The following is a 15,695-nucleotide window of genomic DNA, read 5'->3' as shown; positions in this document are numbered from 1 at the left end:
TTGCTATGACAACAATGAGAGGGTGGATGACAACATCCTACTGCGTCTTTTAGCGCAGAAGATCAGAGCACTGTATTGGATTAGCACCAAAAAGAAAAAGACATGCTGGAGCTCTGCGTGCAGAAGACAAAATAAATAAAAATAACCTTTGGGTTTCTGTTTCGCTGTGTCACACACACACACAAAAAGAGAAGTGTATTTCTAAAAAAGCAAAGCTGTGACGTAAATGCTGTACTCCTGCATGGTGTGTGTGGGGAGCAAAGATTTTCTCACATGAAACCAGCTCATCACTGAAGGTCGAACTGCACTCAAACATGTCCCCCATTGTTCAGCCTCTGTCCTCGGACACACACTCAACACACGCTGGCCAGCAGATGGACAGAGTTGAAATCCCTGTACAGTAGTGGCAGGAAAAACCAGCTCCTGCAGTTCAGGAGCTCTCACCCTCTGATTACATCTGGAGAGAAGCCCTGCTGCAGCGCTGACAGAGGACAGAAGAGACAAGGTGACTGGGGGAAAATGAGCCAACATTCCTGCTCTCCCTGACTGATGTTTGTCATTTGTCACCCTGAGAGCATCTGACCTCTGTGTGTGTCTGTGTGTTGTACCTTGTGGGGGCTTTGCTTGACTCCTTTCATTATAAATGACACAGTCCTCAGAGGCAGCTGCATTGACGTCAGGGCTCTCAGCGCTGTCAAGGGCCGGAGCTGCAGAAAATCCACCCAAACAACAGGATCTACATGGAGAGAAAGAGGTTTCTGCTGTTTCATTACTGCCCCATGAACGCGATCAGATTTAGGAGACCAATTGGCTCCGGTCCTCAAGTAATCGGGTTTTAATGAAGATTTTCGGCTGTTGGAAAAATTGCAGTTCAAAGCTCGGCCTGTTCCACTGTTTACATCACTAGCTTAGAAAAAAGAAAACTTTTGGTGATTTGGAGGACATGAGGGAAAGTTCAGTTAGTGCTTTGGTTATGTTATCAGTCCCGCTCCAAAAAACACATCCTGCTTTGAAGCTGCTTCAGCCTCATGGTGGGCCCAGTAGCTGAGTACTGGCACACGGCTGCTGCACGAACCCCACCTTCTCTGTGTGGGACAGTGGCACAGTGTGCTCTGCGTGGAGCCACACAGTCAGAGGGAGGACTGGGAGGCTAATGGGAGACTTAAGCAGATTAAAAAAGGGCAGGCCCAGATTCTCATAAAGGTCTCTGCCATGTGAGTGATTTCCCAAATCCTCTCTGCTGATTACTCATTTGAAATGAACAAACCAGATGCTGTATGTAGTTTAAAGGAAATGAAGCCGCATTAATGTGGTGACACTGAAACATTATTTTCTCACATGCAGACGGAAGAAAGCCTGGCCCTTATTGACAGCTGCAGCAGTCGGGCTGAGGGCCAGGTGTCAGGTGCAGACCCTGCCCAGCTCCGCGTGGTTCCCTGCGGCCCAAACATCACAGCAGGAACATGTGAAACCAATCCCACATTTTCCCTGCTCCTTTATGAACCAGGCCTTCACTTCACATCAAGCCAAAGAGAATTTGGTTTCTCTTTACAGGATATCACAAATTTTACACTAAACCAAAATCCATCCTTTGCTTTTCCCAAAGCACATTCCACCCATCAGGCATCCTCATGGTGGCTGAGCTGCTTCAGCAGAATCTGAAGGGCTGAAGACAGAATGAAGTAGAAGAGAAATCCTGAACCTGCTGCAGGCTGCAACAAACGTGACCAGGAAGCTTTAACATGGGCCCAAAACTGAAGCCAAGGGTAGACAGGAATGGCTTCAAAACAAAGTCAAGGTCTCTGACGGCCAAATCCGGACCTCTTGCCAATCACATTTTTGGCAAGATTTAAAAATTGTTGTGCGCTCAGTCACCAAGCAGCTTGAAGGAGCCTGACTTATTTGGACTTGATCATGTCACCCAAGAACCCTGATGGAAAGGCAGCTTTTCTTTGTGTTGTCTCAAGATCAGACTGGAAAGAAAATGTAATTTTACATCTTCAAAGTGTCTGCTTTAAAGAGTAATGGTGTTGCTTACCGCGGCGCAGATGGGCTCGATGTACAGAAGCATGACGACTAATAACCGAAGCAGGCCACACCCAGTCCTTTGAGTTACTTTATTCAGATGAAGATACAGTAGTACAGCATCCCAATGGTGGAGAGAATTCAAAACAAAAATAAAAGCACTGTCTTTGTGATACGGGACAATCAACAATCAAGGTTTATTCAAGAGAAAAAAAAAATGGAAGCAGGAGGGAGAAGGGAGCTGCGGGAAGAGTTCAGAGAAAGACAAAAGTTTCTTTTATCAACACAGACGATACATTTATTCAACCCACCCATAACCACCCCAGCTCCCACCCCATAATAAAACATTATGCAGCCTTACATACACATGCTCCATGCCCCCATCCCACTTCTACTGAAAGCATGCTCTTGTTCTCCATTGTGATTTGCAAGCAAAAGGCCGAAATGCCCTCATACCTTCCGCTTTTAATTCTCACATACAGTGGAGGATTTGGCATGAATATAGAGGAAAACTGGGCGACTCTAGGACACGAGCAGCGCCATGTTTTGTTAATACTCATGGCTCTGATAGCTGTAGTCAATTTAGTTTTACCATCCTATTAAAGTCCAAAAAAGAACAAACAAAAAACAATGTCTCTGTGCAGAACAGAACAGGTGAAAACGTTTACCCAGAAATACCAAAAGGAAAAACACCACTGCTGCTCAAAGTCATTGGCACAAAGATTAAGAGCAATGCCATATTGCAGTGTCACATCTGACTACTACTTCCCACCCTTGTACATCAACAATATCACTGGGAATTTGGAGGAGCTATAACGAGGAACACAGACTGAGCTGGTCTTCCTAATGCTGTCGGGATAGTCATTTGTCTTTGACCAACTCAACCTGTGCAGTAACAGAAAACAAATGTTACTGAAGGGCAGGGCGGTCTGATCAGGTGGAGCAAGGACACCATTTTAAATTGATTACTACATGCACTTTTTGAAAGATTAAACAATGTAATGGACACCCTCAATAACTCTTTGTCCTGAGAGACATTTAGGAGACAACAGGTTTGAACTAGCGGGGGGAAAAGGACAGTCTACAACACCTGAACAGACCTTTCAATGACTTCTCCGGAGAGCCACACCAGTGTCTCTGGGAAAAAGCTTTCAAAGGAGGCTTAGCAAAATAAACAGCTTGTTGATCCATCTGCTGCTCAAAGTTTGCATCTTGCACTGGAGGGACAGTGGAGCAACACAGTGAGCAAGCAAGGCGCTAGGTAGCGAACACAGACATGTCATTTGCTGCAGTGACTCAGGCTAAAGCACAACAATGGAAAGGGTTTTAAAAAGGGAGGAATGTGAGAGGGATACTGGTTAGCGGTGCCTAGCTAGTACAGTAGCACATTGGTCAGCATGCACTACGTCATGTAATTTCATCACACTTTGCTTTTGTTAAAGCACCCATTTACAGCAAAGAGAAAGGTTAACAAAGAAGCCTGTTCTATGCCTGGACTTTTACTACTGGACAGTAAAAAAAAAAAAAAAGAAGAAAAAAGGATAAAACAATTGTTAACAGCTTTCTCTATACATTTACCAGTTGTTCCTGAACATCAATAAATATCTTGTAAAAGTGTTTGTTGTTGTTTTGGGTGGTTGTCGGGTTAAGTCAGGTAGGGTTGGTTATGCTAGGGCCAGAACTGTGAAGAGAGGGACAGAGTGAGATTTTTACTACATTGTTCACCTTTACACATACATACATAATATTCATGTATTGAGTTTGTCTACAATGGTAGAGGACGACAAACACTCACCGCTGATAGCCTCTTGGGCAAAGTACTTGACATCCATGTCTGTGTCTGAGGCCAGTTTCTCCAGCACCGGCTTCACCTCTGTTTGAAGGGCACTTTGGGGTAAAGGGAGGGCAGGAATTATTTAACCAGCTGTCAAAGTAAGTTTCTCACTGAACGGAGGAAAAATATCTGGCATTTAAATTAGTAAGACAACATACTTGCTGTCAAGGACAGGGCCAATTTTCTGAAGGGACTTGGCCACGTTGAAGCGTACATTGGCCACTTGGTCGTTGGACATCTTGAGGACCACTGGTAACATCTGCTTGGTGGTGATCTCCTGGCCACATGCCTCAGACAAAGCCTGGGATACACGATATGGATAGCCACAACAGTGAACAACTTGATGAGGTAACAAATCCAAAAGTTTGAGAGGAAAACTACATATAAATGTGTTACATTTGGACATTAAATGTTTTTAACCAACCCTGAGGAAATAAACATGAGAGCAGGCTTATGGGAGATGTGGCTGTTGACTCACATTTATGCAGAACAAAGTGGTCATCCTGTGGAGGTAATTGGGGTCGTTGGCCATGCCCAGCACTTTGGGTACAATGGTGTTCTGAGCCCACTCAGCTCCAAACTTCTCCACCAGCTTCATGAGATTACAGGTGGCCGCTTCACGAATGGCATACACTAGAAAATTACAGCAACAACATTCTTTGTGAATCATGCAATCCAGTTTTGTCAATATCCAGGTCTCCGAGGTTACACTTACATGCTACTTAATGTCCCCATGTTATATTCTTTCTGTATGTTAACATTTAGTGTGTGTGTGTATAGCGTTTGTCAAGTCTCCATCCTTCTCTTGTACTCTGAAGCTTCTTCTGTTTTCCCCATCTGAGTTAATACTGAAATTACCTGAAAAACTACAAGTTATCAAATGTTGCTTCAGCAAAGGCTTAAATCAGCCTATGTGCTGCATGTAATGAGACAATATGGAATTTAACATAGTTATTCAGTACACTGAGCACTCAAATTGTCATGTCACACTTCAATTTAATATAAAACCTATCTGGGGTGAACAGCTACAGAGACGGATCTAAAGATTCTGGGCTTATGTAAGTTAACCCCAGCTACACACGCAAAGTCACAGCAGCAGCATTCCAATGATGTAACCCAGCTGGCCCTTTGTCCATAACAGCCAACGTGTCTCTCTAATTGGAAAACTTCATTTGAAGAGAACACAACATAGTGATGGAAAAATTTATGTAAAAGACAATGTCTCAGCTTATTCAATGGAGCTGTGCGTTGCGTACCTCAATGGGCACACAATGTGAGTTGAATTGCCTTACAGAAAGGTGCTGCTGGAGAAAAAAAGCCCAGACAAGTCTCTTCAGATATAAACTAACACTCAATGAGATGACAATGTTTTAACTCCATTAACTAGTATAAACACAAAGCATGAATTGGAGGGTGTTTCCTTCAAGAACCAGGTTAACCTAAACAGGTTAAGTCATGCATACAAAAAATATGAAAGGGTGAAATAGGGTGCTTTAACTACCTCACTGTGACACAATTTCAGACTCCAGTGACAAAAATTGTGATGAAAACTTGTCACTCTACTACAATGCAGTTACTGTTCACATTGCCCCTTCCCTATTAACAACTACTGTTTACTAGATTAAGTGTATGAGATGATATTTGCAACCCTTGACTAGCGTCTAGATAATGATAGAGAGCTGAGATTGGCACATCTCATTTATAGTCCCAGACTTTTCTCACCACCATCATCTATGTTGATCAATATGCTCTCTCCACCTCAGGCTGTCTGTTCTCATAATAATTCAGTGTTAGATTGGTAAGAAGAGATCCATCTGGTGACTAGTCTGGCTCAGGTGAGTAAGAGCTGTGATGCTCTAATGCAACAAGGCTTAAGTGCGTAATGGAAAATGAGGAAACGGAACAAGTTTTATGTGAGGTCCTTAAAAAAAGAGCTTGTGCATCATTAAGGTGTTACAGGCTGCTGCAGGGCACCAAGAGCCAAAGAGAATAAAATAAGCCCAACAAGAAAATGTATGAAACAAGGAGTCCTTCCCAGGGAAGATGGTTACCAATACAATACACAATACCATACTCTGTAGAGTTAAGTTTTAATGCACAAGCGTGCCTTACCATGGTCAATGAGCCAGGCCATACAAAGAGTGTTGAGCTTCTCGTCAAAGAACTCCACTCCCTAAAGAAACAAGGTCATAGCATAATTGAAGCCATTTCTGGGTTGTCTCATCAGATCAGGCTTAATAAAGTACGTCTGTTCCCAAGATTTCTATGCAATGTACCGAAAAGAAAGAATTTTTCTGCATTTTCAGACAGGTTTCTACTCTCAGACATTGACTCACCAGCTGCCCTGCCAACAAAGGCATGTACTCTATGATGGCAAGACGGACCCTCCACTTTGCATCCTCTGCCAGCTCCACAATGGCTGGCAGCAGTGACTGGGAGAGCTGACGGATGCCAATCACTTCGTTAACGCAGTCAAGGTTGGAGATAATGTTGAGACGCACCTCAGGGCACTGTGACAGAAAAATTAAGATGGTTAAGTTTATGACAGGATCCCTACAAGAATATTAACCCTTCTAAACCAGGTGTGTCACCGGCAGCCACCGCACTTTGAATTACCGCAAGTTTGCGAATGTTTGTTCTATTGGAAACATGCCAATGGTTTCTGAAAACTGAGAAGTTGGTGCTTCACAGCCAATGTTACTGACAAATGCCAAATGTGTTACTCTACAAATTGCACATTTCTGCCTGCAACAGCCGAAGACTCTGCACATACACATCATCTAGAAAACTTAAAGTGAGACATTTGTGGTACTTAAATCCAAGCAAAGAGAGTAGCAACCAGATAGGCGATGTGACAGTTTGAAATAATGAATGATATGTCTGCAAAACATTCTACATCCTGGTCCCTTTAAATTGTCCTTAGATAGATGCACCTTGAACTATTGAAGTCTGCAAGTCAAAGCTGTCAGTTTGGATTGTAATCCAATTAGACACTTTTGGCCTTATATTTGTGCTGTGAGGAAATGAGGCCATCTTTAAATAGGACTAAGAAAAGCGATGGAAGAACTGACAGTCTCAAGCATTTCAAAACATATGAGATATAGACACACACACACACTGTGTCTCTGCTGTCAAACTCATGTCTGGTGTGGTCAAATTTAGGTCATTGAAATATTCTCATTAGGATTTGATTGGGCTGTTAACTTGTTACATTCACACATGACTTGAGGTTTGAGCCAATATATGTCCATTACATACATAACTTTAGGGCATGTAATGCAATGTTACATAACTTTATAAGAGTAACCACTAAAGGAAAAAACTACTTCAAGTATGTGCCCGACTTAAAAGGCCAATAAATCATTTGAATAGACAGATAAAAGAATAAGGCCAATTTCAATACTAAGACTAGGTTCTACATTACCAGCTGGAACCATTGTCTTGCTCAGTCTACTTTAACTAGTCAATACCTACATTTACTACTGTACATACAATCAAAACGCATCAAGCAATAACTTATGTGGTGCATCTAGCTTTTCATTATGCTCCACTCTAGACACAGCTGTTCAATCTTCTAATTGCACGGTCTCAGTCTGTTTGAAAACTACATGAATCATCCTCCCACCCGGCCAGGTGGTAGCCAGGTACATCTGGTGGCAGCGACCAAGTAGCTACAGTCTGTTAACTAAGAGCTCGGTACCTTTGTGGAACACAGAAGATTTCCAATGCCAGTTGTATAACTTAAAAAAAGAGCAATTTATACTGATGATTTCAAGTCTGCATTTCCTTTACCTCGTCCTTGAGCTGAGCCAGGAAGAGAGGCAGTAAATGCTCTATTGTGTTGTCCTTGCCCAGGATAGTTGAAAGGCCCATAATGACTGAGGCCAGGGCTGACTTCACATGCTGGTTGGTGTCGGAAACAAGTTCCTGGTCAGGGACGGGACACACAGGAGACAGAGAGATCAGCACAAACAAATAGTTAAGACAGAAAGTGCGTAAATAAACTTCAAGCCAACTGCCATGGTTCATACACACAACACACTACAGAGAGATAGGCTGTAATCTACCTATATGTAAATACAGAGCAAAGGGAACTTAATACTAGTGCAGACAAACAGTCATTGCAGTTAACTACAGTACGTTGAATAACTTCTATGATGTGGACAGAAACTGGAATAGTGTGCTATAAACAAAAGGACAGCAAAACTGCATATTACTCTGTTATGTTCTAACATAAGTGATCAAACCAGTCACATGGAAGCTCTTAGTAGAAATTTGTATCATAACTCTTTGTAGCACGACTGAAGAAATCAAGTTTTCTATGGAATACAAATCCTTTTGTACCTTGTGATGGCTCCTAAACTATAGTATTGCAGGTCATGAATAATCTGAAGTTAGAAAGTTGTAAAAGTATGATACTATGGTCATGTGGCAGTTAGTTATTACCTGTATAGCTTGTTCTACTGTTGACAGGATTAACACAGTGACGCAGAGCATCACTCAGCAGTGGCTTTTATAGCCAGTAGTGTATGAATCCAGGAATTTGTCTCGCCACTAATGCCAATCAATTAAACAAGAAAACAAGATACAAGAATTTCTCATCTGTGGCACTTCAAATGAACAGAAAAACAACAGCGCCACCTGCTGTTCAATAAGTGACCAACTCTGAAGTACATAGACAATGTCATACCTGTTTTTTTTTTTTTTTTTTTGCTAATACCCCGTTAAACAAGGACCCTCAGTAGCAATTATGGCTAACATCTAAAGATGGTCACTAACATTATCCTAAGTATTGTCTCTACTGGCTAGAATCAGACAAATATTCCTTCTTCTCCATGTATGTGACTGATTGTTACTTCAGTGGGTTTTCAAATGATCAGCTGATCAAAAGAGGAAGGAAGAGCAGTTATGGACCAAATCTTCATCCATGATCTTTGTGAAATTATTCTGTTTACTTTTTTATTTTTATTTTACAAGTTTGGCCGGTTACATTTTTTTCCTTACCATTTACTGAGCCAAGCAATATACAGCTTATAACCTATTTCATAAAGGAGTCTTCCTGGTTAAACTGGAAAAGTTACTGCCATGAGTTATATAAAAGATATTTTTGGACAACCTGTCAATCTTATGAGTGAATCATTCACTTGATGCTGAGGTTCACATTTTGATTACTTCTGTGTCTTGACTATTACCACTGAATTTTAATGCCTACTGATTTTGGAAAAAAGAACAAGAGAGAGAGGGAAAAAAAAAAAAAAAAAAAGCAGCAAGTTTTTAGTAGAGCAGACATCAACACACGTCTGCACCAATGCTTTGGTGAAGACTATAAAAAGATAGCCCTCAAGACCTTTTCATTGCTTAGTAACTCAACAGATCAAATGGTTTTTGTTCAACTGACAAATGAAGCAACACAGAAAAATTTGTGTGGCAGAAAATAAAAGGTTTAACTAAACTTTGCTTTACCTTGACACAGGGTAGAATATGAGTCATGATGATTTGCTCCCGATTATCCTCTGGGAGATTCTCACAGAATTCTAATAGACAAAGAAGTACATGGTACTTGGTCAAAAAACAGACTTGACAAAAAGCTGGAACAAGCTGTCCAAATTAGGTTGTGCATTCACCGTCTTCAGACTCTGGCTTCGATTTCTTACTACAGTCTGGGCCACTCACCTTTGACTTTATTGGCTGCAGCAGCTCGGACCTCAGCTTCACAGTCCTTTAGAAGATTCTGGAAGGCTGGCACCAGGTCATTCTTGGTAATCTCTGGCCCCACTGCTTTCTGGAGCTATAATGAGAAAGAAATCAGAGTCTCTAAATATCCAGGTTCACATGTATGGGAAATCTTCAAACAAAAAGAGTATGAAGTTGAGCTGATTAGCAATAGTCATTTCACTTTTTAAAAATACTGAACATTTGCAACAGAGATGGAAATGTGTTTTTCTTGTTAGTGGGGATAGATAGAAATTCTTTTAAGACCACATAAATTGCAAAACTGGCTCAGACAATAAAGTACACTTATGTGTAGTTAAAAGTTGGCTATATTCTTGGCTGTGACTTCAAATGAAAGTCAGGATACGTTTACCAAGACAAAACAAGTGATGGATGCTCCATTTCCACGTTAAATGGGCTACTCAGTAAATGCTGCATACTACACAGCGTCATGGATACACCCTGGTTTTGATGTAAAGCAACATAACCAGGATGTTCTCTTCAATCACTGCTTCAAAGAGAATGCTTTGTGGATAATCCTAAAAAGCATTCCTAAAATAAGAGAATAGGGCTTGATAGACTTTGTTGTCGTTTTAAACATTATGTAAAGAAAGATGTCGTATAATGTGCACCAATGAATTCATGTGAACCATTTATAGCAAGTGCAGTTCCAAACACATCATTGTATGACATTCATTTCTACCAAAAAGTTAAATGTTTGCTTTCTCAAATCTCCCAATCGTGGATAAACACAATCTTAATCCTTTCACGTTACTTAAAAAAAAAAAAAAAAAAAAAAAGGAGGGGGGGTTCAATATTAATTGAACACAAAATTACATGAACAAATCGGCAGAGGAAAAACACAAAAACAAGAAGAAAAAGTTGTATTTATATAAATACTCGAGGTTGATGCTGAATGACATCAAATATCCACTTTCATTAATTTTCAGAAATGTTGTTGCATCCCCCCCATAGATTCACACAGAATTTCCCTGCTCACTAGACTCATGAAGGCAATGCTGAAGAGCATGAATCAAGGCATTGAGGCTTGTTTCCAGTCTATAGAGAAAAACATTTTTTAATTTTGCTGATTACATATTTAATCACAAAGGCAACAAGGAAGAAATTTTTCAGCTGCTTACCTCAGAGAATTTATCAGCCACCATGTAGCGGACTCTCCAGGACTTGTCCTCAGCAGCCTGGCGTAGGGTTGGCATCACCAAGGTTTCCAGATCCTCCTGAGGCAGCAGTGTAGCAATGCTGACACACGCCTCCACTGCAAGCAGCCGCACTGAGTCCTAATGGAGAAAGTTACTGGATCAGTTTGGCCATTCCTAGGTTTAAAGCAAGAAATGTACAGGAGACAGCATTTCTACAGTAATGTTAACATTGAGTGATCATACCTGCTCATCAGAGGCCAAAGCAGTGAACAGTGAAATAATGTCACTTTTTACATAATCAAGCTCCAGGACTTTGGCAAACTCCCCCAGCTTTGATGCTGCAGCACGACGTACCATAGGAGTGTCATCTGAACACAAGGTGCGAAAATGCCTAGAGAGAGATATATATATAAAAGTCAGCTATTTTATTGGAGACAATAAAATTCTTTAGACTGCTAACTTTGAGTGGTTTTACAATCAATTGGTTCAGGTCTAGATTAAATGATGTCTAGAATCACACATAAATCCCTTTTTAAAGAAGCTACTTACTGACGGATCTCAGCCTTAACAGTGCTGGAGACGCGGGGATAACAGACACTAAAGAGGCCACAGGCAGACGTACGAGAAGTGAACCAGTCACCACTGGCCAGACGCTTGACCAAAGGCTCGAAATGGACCTCCAGGTCAACTGGAGAGTGCTCCTGAGAGATCTTCCGCAGTGACTCCACAGCTTTGTCTCTGACTACTGTTTCTTCCACTGTAGCTAGACTCTCTAGAGGAGGCTGTGTATCAAGAAGGGATAAGGGGAAAAGGGTTGTTAAAGTATTCACACTTCCAAAACATTCTGATGACTGATCGGAATACATCAAACAAAAGTGCTGTTTCTGCTTAAAAGTAATGAAAAATCTCTTAAGTATACGTACATAGATTGTTGGGTTATGTGGATGTTTATAAACTTACCAGGAGACAGTGGACATATTCGGGCCCTCCCACCAACATCGTGAAATTGCCAAGCTGCTCAGCCAAGGCCAGGAGCACTTCATCTTCATCATAGATGGTATCTGAGAGGTGACAGGAAAAACTTGTGAAGCACATATGTACATTTCTGACTAAACATTGGGTTCCAGGGCTAATTGTCAGACATCAGGTGCGTTTGCATTTTATGGACAAGATCGTTTTATTACCTGTGAGGAAGGGCAGGAGTTCAGTGCGAGTTCTCTCCACTCCAAGGGCCAGAGCAATAGTGGACAGCTTCTTGATGCTGTTCAGTCGCAGCTAAACACAATATGAACGTGACATTAATACAAAGTTTAAGCACGATATAAAGTATCAATGAATGGGCGTCACTGCTAACCAGAAGGACTTCCTTGGCTACGGTTCGCGTTTCCGTCTTTAAAGGCTTGTTAACGTTAGCCAGTGGCATTGAACGATAATAGTTAGACTGAAATGCTAGTTTTGTGTAAGATGAAAGCAGTAAACACGCTAACATCAGTGGGCTCTGCCCACTGCGGCCTGGTACGCCCTGTTGTTGTGATTGCTAACCACAACGCTAGCGGACTACTAGCTATTAGCCTTAACGCTAGCGGGTAAACCAATGACCCGTTTAGCTTGGCAAGGTTTATCCAATTCCAAACTATTATGTTTAAATTTCGGCCATTTAAAACACTAGATGAAAAAAAATATATATATATTTATATATATAAGGCGAGATGCCGTAAATCCAGACAAACGATCAGATTGTCAAGCCGACCGGGTACGCCCGGCAGAAAATCCACCATAGGCCTTGGCCGGGAACGGAACGCTAGCATAGATGCTAGTTACCATTCGGACTTAGAAAACTGGTCGAAATTACATGAATTTCTTTGTAAAAGAAAAACAGGAAATCAAATAGAAATGATTGTCGTTACCTGAACATCCTCATTTCGCAGTTCGTCAATGAGAACGGCGATAGGGTAGAGAGAGTCGTCTCCATCAGCTCCTGCCATTTTGGATTCTGTTGCAGTTACCGAATGGCGCTGCTGTGCCGCACTACGGGGTTTCTGCCAGAGAGCCGCGGCGGCAGGGCCCGCCCTCCTCCGCTGCTGCCTTCAGGGAACCTCCGAGAATCAGCAGGCCGGGCCATCGGCACTGACAATGATCACATGAAATATTTCACAGAAAACAGAAAACAGAAAACAAACCTACTCTTACACACACACACAAAACCCCGATTCACCACTGAACAGCTATCAACAAAGTCTGCGATTAAACCACTCCACAGCAGAAGCAACTATATATATATATATATATATATATATATATATATATATATATATATATATATATATATATATATATATATGTGTAATTACAGAGTAGAGTAGAGTAGATAGGATAAAAATTTAGTTAATTCTAGTTGTAGTTTGTCTTTCGTTTGTCTTACATTACTGTTTTAGAATAAATAACACACGCACTTTTATTGAAATTTACACTCTATACTTATTATAAGTTTTACTTCTATTGTAATTTGTTATCGTGTATTACCGTACAGTGAGACTCAGTACAACGCTTTATTATTTAAACTCAGAAAATTATATTATAGCAATGAATGAATTAAAATAAGAATAGAATCCGTATTCTTGTAGGTTATTGGGTAAATAAAAAGCAGCAACGGATGAAAAAATATGCACAGAGAGGGAGATACGCATATAACATTAACATGAACCAAGATTACAAAAAATTTGCACAACAAACTTAAATACTAAATAACTTTCAGTCCAACGACACGCCCTAATTTTGAAACAACGCACCGGATATCATACTTCTCTTCCGGTGAAGCTGCTGGTGAAGATGGCGTCTCAGCAGCCCGGTGGGCCGATGTCTCAGCCAGGGTTACAGCAATCCGCCTCAATACAACAACAGCAACAACAACAACAACAGCAGCAGCAGCAACAGCAACAGCAGCAGCAGCAGCAGCAGCAGTTGAGTCAGCAGCAAGACTTTGACCCGGTTCATAGATTTAAGATGCTGATTCCACAGCTGAAGGAAAGTCTGCAGGTAATTTAGCTGAAAAGAGTCAGAATATGAATACAGTGGTCAACGCTCCCACAGTCCGAACAAATTGAAGATGTGCTACATCTACAGCATTCTCCACGGTTATCGATATATTTTTACATTTTCAGAATGTTATGAAGATTGCATCCCTGAATTTGGCGCATAACACCGCTATTGACAACGGCATGTGAGTAGGCAGACAACTTTACGGCACCGCTCCATCCAGGCGGAAGTTTCTCGTCCTCACAATGTCTGCTTCATTTTTCTTTAGCAAAAGCAGCGACGCCTCCGTTCAGCGCTTCGACAAAAGTCTGGAAGAGTTTTATGCCCTTTGTGATCAACTGGAGCTTTGCCTGGTAAGACATATTTTAATAATTACTTGAGTCATCCCATGGAGAAATTACAGCCACTTCACTTAGACACCCGATGGTAGTAATTTGTATGTTGTAAATTGTTCATAAGTATAAGTCAAAACACTGAAGTTACTCTCAAATCATCAACCACTGACATAACAGGATGTTTTTATGACTACATTCAATAACTGGAAGGAGCGGCAGTGTCCAAACTGTCGAATCTGCTTATGTCCCTTTGCTTGTTACCTAAATCATTTATGGGAACACAAAATTAGAGCTACGATATATAGAAACATATATGGTGTGTGTAAATATGTCTAAGGCACTGAGAAAAGTATCAAGGTAACGGTCATCATGAGTGACTCAGTAGTACTTTTATCAGCGTCCCTTAATCTGTTCTCCTACTGCTGGGACATCCCATCCTAGTGTTATCTGTTAAATCTAAAGCCCAAAACTTTGACATGCATTGACATTCAGTGTGGACTCTGCTTGTGTTTTCTCTCGTCTTTGCAGCGGCTGGCATATGAGTGTCTTTCTCAGAGCATCGACAGCGCCAAACATTCACCCAACCTGGTCCCAACAGCCACCAAGCCAGACACAGTGCAGACAGAGTCCATGTCTTATGCCCAGTACCTTGGTATGATTAAATCTCAGATCTCCTGTGCCAAAGACATCCACAATGCTTTGCTAGAGTGCTCCAAGAAAATTGCAGGAAAGGGACAGCCTCAGGGACTCATGTAGACCTGCACTGACTGCTCCGACTCTTCTTTCCATCTGGGGACTGTTTTAGGAACGATGATGGATTTCATGTTTGAAGAGCTCCTGTCTTCAGATCTCAGTTTTCTGCTACATTTCTCAACATGCTGTTTTATTCCTTAAGATCTTTTGCAGCAAGCCTGGGAATTCTTTATAATTTATGTTTCTTTGTAAGCGCTGTGTAAATATTCCTGACAATAAGTCATGTTTGGAGATGACCAGTAGGTGGTGGCAGAGTTGTACCTGCCACATCAGTACAGGTCACAGGTCTTTTGTAGCTTGTTTGTATTGAATATTAAACCGTTTCTACACATACAAATGTTTCCTCCATTATTCAACATCTATAAAGGAAGACTGTTCCATCAGAGGATGTAATTTTTAAGCACGAGAGAAGCACGTGCATAAAACTCCTTCACTTGTTTTTGCAGGTATTGCAGAGACAATAAATATATATGCATGTGTAAAAATATTTCTATAGTAATAGCTACAGAGCTCTGCCTGGAGTCACTATTGTTATCCTGCGTGTTTCTTTTTCTTATGATAATTATTCCTCTTACGTCAAAATTTCAATTAGTCTCCTGTCTTTGGATTTTGAGAAAAACACAGCAAATTACGTATCAAACCGTGCAGCTCAGATTCAATCGGAGCAAACAGCAAAAAAGCTGCCAAAAAAATGAATGGGGGTCTATTGTGGTTGTGTATTAGTGTGTAGCTTTGACTCAAACTTTCAGCCTTTTTCAAACCTGCATTACTTCCCCATACTTAGTACAGACTCGTTGACAAAAGTCTTGTCTATTCATGACAATTTTCAGTTATTTCATA

General features: G+C 41.1%; 2 protein-coding genes across 2 annotated transcripts; one reads left to right on the top strand and one right to left on the bottom strand.

The window, feature by feature from the left end:
• Positions 1-2,103: 2,103 nt before the first annotated feature.
• ppp2r1bb (protein phosphatase 2, regulatory subunit A, beta b) lies at positions 2,104-12,752 on the bottom strand. Its single transcript, XM_029518230.1, has 15 exons — positions 12,639-12,752; positions 11,916-12,006; positions 11,692-11,792; positions 11,281-11,513; positions 10,975-11,122; positions 10,714-10,869; positions 9,533-9,647; positions 9,323-9,393; positions 7,652-7,786; positions 6,196-6,369; positions 5,972-6,032; positions 4,338-4,492; positions 4,018-4,160; positions 3,821-3,912; positions 2,104-3,706 (listed from the first exon to the last, which is right to left on the bottom strand). Exons 1-15 carry the CDS (start codon positions 12,714-12,716, stop codon positions 3,690-3,692), a joined length of 1,770 nt encoding a protein of 589 aa, XP_029374090.1. The 5' UTR covers positions 12,717-12,752; the 3' UTR covers positions 2,104-3,689.
• An 800-nt stretch (positions 12,753-13,552) lies between these two features.
• Positions 13,553-15,186, top strand: med29 (mediator complex subunit 29). Its single transcript, XM_029518057.1, has 4 exons — positions 13,553-13,767; positions 13,893-13,951; positions 14,036-14,120; positions 14,631-15,186. Exons 1-4 carry the CDS (start codon positions 13,561-13,563, stop codon positions 14,856-14,858), a joined length of 579 nt encoding a protein of 192 aa, XP_029373917.1. The 5' UTR covers positions 13,553-13,560; the 3' UTR covers positions 14,859-15,186.
• Positions 15,187-15,695: the final 509 nt, after the last annotated feature.

The sequence above is a fragment of the Echeneis naucrates genome, chromosome 13 (genome assembly GCF_900963305.1).
Source record: "Echeneis naucrates chromosome 13, fEcheNa1.1, whole genome shotgun sequence".
Taxonomy (NCBI): Eukaryota; Metazoa; Chordata; class Actinopteri; order Carangiformes; family Echeneidae; genus Echeneis; species Echeneis naucrates.
Note: the sequence above shows the minus strand (reverse complement) of the source record. Positions and strands in the feature narration are given on the sequence as shown.